This window comes from Portunus trituberculatus, chromosome 20, assembly GCF_017591435.1.
Source record: "Portunus trituberculatus isolate SZX2019 chromosome 20, ASM1759143v1, whole genome shotgun sequence".
Lineage (NCBI taxonomy): Eukaryota > Metazoa > Arthropoda > Malacostraca > Decapoda > Portunidae > Portunus > Portunus trituberculatus.
Genome location: NC_059274.1, coordinates 10384879 through 10389878, shown reverse-complemented (window position 1 = coordinate 10389878; position 5000 = coordinate 10384879). Strand labels below are relative to the sequence as shown.

The window sequence follows — 5000 nt, the reverse complement described above, 5'->3', positions numbered from 1 at the left end:
TATATATATATATATATATATATATATATATATATATATATATATATATATATATATATATATATATATATATATATATATATATATATATATATATATATATATATATATATATATATATATATATATATATATATATATATATATATATATATATATATATATATATATATATATATATATATATATATATATATATATATATATATATATATATATATATATATATATATATATATATATATATATATATATATATATATATATATATATATATATATATATATATATATATATATATATATATATATATATATATATATATATATATGTAAATATAAAGCCTATTTTTGCTCAAATAACCAAAATAACCTCCATTAGAAATTCCTGTCAAAATTAATCAAGATGAGTCCAAAAGTTTGAGAATGCACTGAAAACCTGCAAAACACTTTCACAAATAATGGAAATAAAATTGCAAAAAGACTGAAATGAATTGTGATACTACTGTGTTAATGGCATATTTATAAGCTTTGACCTATCTTTAATTAATTTTGCCCTTATTTTCTTCCTTGTGAATGATGGTATTGGATTATAATATAATTAACGCAGAAAAGCACTGCTACCCTTCCACTGAAGATAATATAACGTTGTTTTGAAAATATGGAGAGAGAGAGAGAGAGAGAGAGAGAGAGAGATTGAACCCTAGTAAACTTGTCCAGAACGAAGGCGTATTTTGTCCGAAAGGACACTGGCTTTGATAAAGCGTACGTCAGCTGTGCCGAACTATATTCCATTTTATGTTGTTTTGATCAAGGTCTTAACTTTGGTTTTGGTGCTATGAACGATACAACACTTATGGAAAATAAAAGTGTGAAAAAAAATGTATTTATTAGGATTATTTTATATGTGCGAGTGATTGGTTTTGTCTATGTAGAGGAGCCTGTCATATGATCACAAAAGAGAGGCAGCACTTGGAACTGGAAGCGACATGTGTTGATATGCCAAATGCTTCTCTGAGTTATGTAAATGATTATCATCATATATAATCTTTTGCTTCATTATTTCCTCAATTTTGCAAGAAACTTGCTTTTCACTGGATTTATTTATCATTTGCAGTGTGCTCTATATTGAGTCCGTATGATCGTATAGCAACCGCCTTGTAGCAGAAATATGTGATGAGCCGCAGCCCGCGAGTCAGTATAGTACGTTGCATAAATCTGCCATGGGGATTCAAGGCGTGGTTTTTGGTGTTGAATTCCTTTTGTATTAAATTCCTTTTATTTTGCCTTCATCTTGCACATACATTTAATACATTTTGTATACAGTGCAGGAATATCATGGAAGAGTATTATATGTTACCCTTATCTTGGATCCGCTTCGGCGTTGGAAATACGTATTTTGTGCTGCGCTGTGTACAAATTACAGGTATAACAGTTAACAATGGGGGAATCTAGGAAAAGGCTATACAGAATTATAAATAAATATTTATAATGTAGGAAGAAAATAGATTCTGACTATAAAATGGTACATATAAGAAGTAATCAAAATATTAAATTTGTGCCAGTAAATACTGACACAAAGCTACGGAAATTATTCTTTTGCCTTGGTGGTTCAACAAGTATTCAACAAGCACCATTGTCATGCAGGAACACTGAAGAAAATGCAGCATCTAAGCAAGCCCATTATTGATCATGGTACACTGAACCTAGAACAGCAGGCTGAAGAATGTGATACTAGAGATCTCCTAAAGCATGACAGCGGAAAAGACCCTGCTAAGTCTCCGGAACGTCACACTAAGCACAAAAAAAAAAAAAAACATCAGCCAGTTCAGTAAGCCAAGAAGCTGTAAATGAAGTTCTTTCATTCAGCAGCGAAACATCAACTTCTTATCCGAAACCAAGCTCAAGTTTCCAAGTACAGCTTCTGGATGGCCTAAATCAACATTTCTTAGTGAATATAACGGGAACCAATTTACAAACGAACAAGGAGCTCGTGACTTCAATCCTGCGCTGTTTAAGAAATAACCAGATGGCAAAAACAATAAGGTGTTATCCATGTCAGAAATATGGTAATGATGATTCATTCTCATTCTGGAACTGGAAGAAGACTGAAAGATTAGCAAAACATTACCAAAACAAAACCCATAATTTGGCAATCGCAAAGTGGATTACAGACAAAATTAACTAGGAGACAAACATCCATTTTGTCAAAGCTTGACAATGCCCACAAAGACATGGTGAGAAAGAACAGGGACTATATGAAAGTGATAAGCGAGTCTTTGTTATACTTAACTTAGCAGAATTTATCTCTACGGTGACATCTAGAAACTAGAAACAACTTAATAACATTATCTGACATAAACCAAAGCATCATTGTGGAGGTGTGCTGTCCGTCTTATATAATGTACGAGAGCGATCGCACGGGTGGTTTGTAATGATCTGTCACGTCATTGGCTGAGAGGCGGGGTGGGTCGAGCAGCGCTTTCATTGGTTGAGCGGTGAGGTATGGGCTGTCTTGGCGTTGGTGAGGCCGGTTCTCTTGATTGTAGGGAGGACTTGTAGATCTTGTTGTTGTTTGTTTACTTGTTGGGATGTTCTTTCAATGTAGAGTGCTTCTAGGTAAAGGAGGCAGCGTGGACCTTTTTCTGTGTCTATAATGCGTGTGTTTTCTTCTAGTATGCTGCGAGTTACTTTTGTATTATGTTTGGTTGTGTAGGGTTGTTTAATTGCACCGTTCTGTAGGTGGCAGGTGAGTCTTCTTGATAGCGTGGTCAGTGTCATCCCGATGTATTTTTGAGGTCCACAGCTCTCAATGGCGCAGGTGTGCTCGTAGGTGACGTGGCTTTGCTGTAGATGTCTTGGCGTAGGTTTTGTGTTCTTTTTATTATGAGTAACTGCGCTGTTTTCATGCTTCTGTAGTAGATGATTAGTTGAAGTTTCTTTGCTGGGACTATGGTAGTGACATTTCTGTGAGTTACGTTTCTTATGGCTTGTTCTTCTGTTATGTATGCTGGGGCCATGTGGCTGCTATAGTACAGGTTGATGTTCTTTTCTTTTGTGTTGTCGGTCTTCGGTTGGTTGTGCCATTTCTTAACATCTCGGTTGATGGCGTCGTTGATGTCACTGTTACTGTATCCGTTGTTTACGAGGACTTGTGTGATCCTCTGCAAAGGATAGCCACAGAAGCGGTATGGAGGGGAGGAGAGACAGAGGAAGGGAGGAGGAGGAGGGGGGAAATGCAGTCACAGGCATTTGATGCTTAAATTTGATCATTTAAATGCAAAGGCACAAAAATTATACGTGGCACTGTATCAGATAGCTGAAGTGCAACAATGATTAAATTATTCTTGTTTTGTTTAAGTGTGTGTGTGTGTGTGTGTGTGTCTCTCTCTCTCTCTCTCTCTCTCTCTCTCTCTCTCTCTCTCTCTCTCTCTCTCTCTCTCTAATGTCAACACAAGCCTAAAATCACCTTGTGTGATTGTATTTATACATACTGTCCGGAAATGTTGAATAAAGAAAACTTTTTCAACTCAAATGAAAGGGGAAAATTAATGATATCGATATTACCGGTATCTTTAAGTAGGTATCGCTATATCGGTATCAAAATTTCATATTGAAAAGGACTATACCGGTTCGTTTCACAATATCGATAATAATTATACAGACTCATTGTCGATACCGCATATCCTTACTGCATGGGAACGAATGCACTAGCTCGTTCTCACAGTCGAGCCCCTTTGCTAGCCTTGTTTGCTACCCCTCTCAAAATTATTGGCAGTCGTCACAACAGGACTGACGCGGACGTAATTAAAAATGATTTGATTAACATTACCATTGAGATTACATTAATGAAAGACACTTCCCCGAACAGTTCAGTTCTCCCTCTGCCTGGAGTGAAAAATTCAAGTTAGACTTTTTTGATTACGCAGCAAAAGCATTTAGTGTTTTTAATTCACGGCTGGCTACCGTCTCAATACGGACCGTGTGTACGTCAGTCTGTCTGTCATATGACGGTCCCAATACGGTCTCTGATATCCATGTGTGTCATAGTGACATTTATAACCTTAGTAATTAATACTACTTTACTTAATAAGCTTAATACTACTGTCCCCGGCACTATATATATATATATATATATATATATATATATATATATATATATATATATATATATATATATATATATATATATATATACATACACACACACACACACACATTTATTTTTTTCCAGCCATCATATATCTAAGCCAATGAAAATCAACATGAATGACGTTCTCACTACTTTAAGATATTTTCTGTTTAGTGTCCATTATTTTTTCACTGGGTTTTATTTCACCTACAGGTTGCCGTATGTGCAGGCCACCATTAGTGAAGTACAGAGGGTGATGAATTTAATTAAGTATTCCCTCCCACATCAAACCAATGAGGACTGTAAAATTGGCGGCTACGACATCCCTAAAGGTATCATATTCACTGATAAACAAAACACTATGAGATTAGAATATCATATAAAAATATGAAAGCTGCATCTCTTACCATTATACAGGAACGTGGCTACTCACCAACCTGGATGACGCTCTCAGGAGTTCTGAATACTGGAAGAACGCTAGTGAGTTCGATCCTCAGAACTTCCTTGACGAACATGAAAACTACAAGAAGAACAACGCCTTCATGCCCTTCGGAGTTGGTAAGTTTTCATCAAAGCTCTCTGAAAAAAACTTAACGTGTGAGTAGTGAGGGACCAAATGAGGCAGAGATTTTATAGTCATTTTTTTCTTTTTTTTTTTACATATTTAGATATTTTCTTCATGCAGTAATAAAGGAAATCGTTTATTTATGATTAGCCTTTCAATTAATTTGATATTGTACTATTTTGTTGTATTTACCTACTTAGTTCATGACCAGTAGGACAATTATTATTGCGGAAGTATGTTGATGAAACATACGAGTAAAAGAATATGCTGGATTAATACATGTGTTGTTAATTTTAACCAAAAT

The 5000-nt window shown here is 34.9% G+C and overlaps 1 protein-coding gene across 2 annotated transcripts in view; it reads left to right on the top strand.

The window, feature by feature from the left end:
• The window catches only part of LOC123506664 (cytochrome P450 2C31-like), a gene marked incomplete at its 3' end in the record, with an annotated part of 21626 nt that extends 16933 nt beyond the window's left edge, over nucleotides 1-4693 (top strand). For both annotated transcript variants that reach the window (XM_045258912.1, XM_045258913.1), the window contains 2 exon segments: nucleotides 4345-4463; nucleotides 4549-4693. In XM_045258912.1, the coding sequence (XP_045114847.1) occupies nucleotides 4345-4463; nucleotides 4549-4693 (264 nt within the window).
• Between the last annotated feature and the right edge of the window lie 307 nt (nucleotides 4694-5000).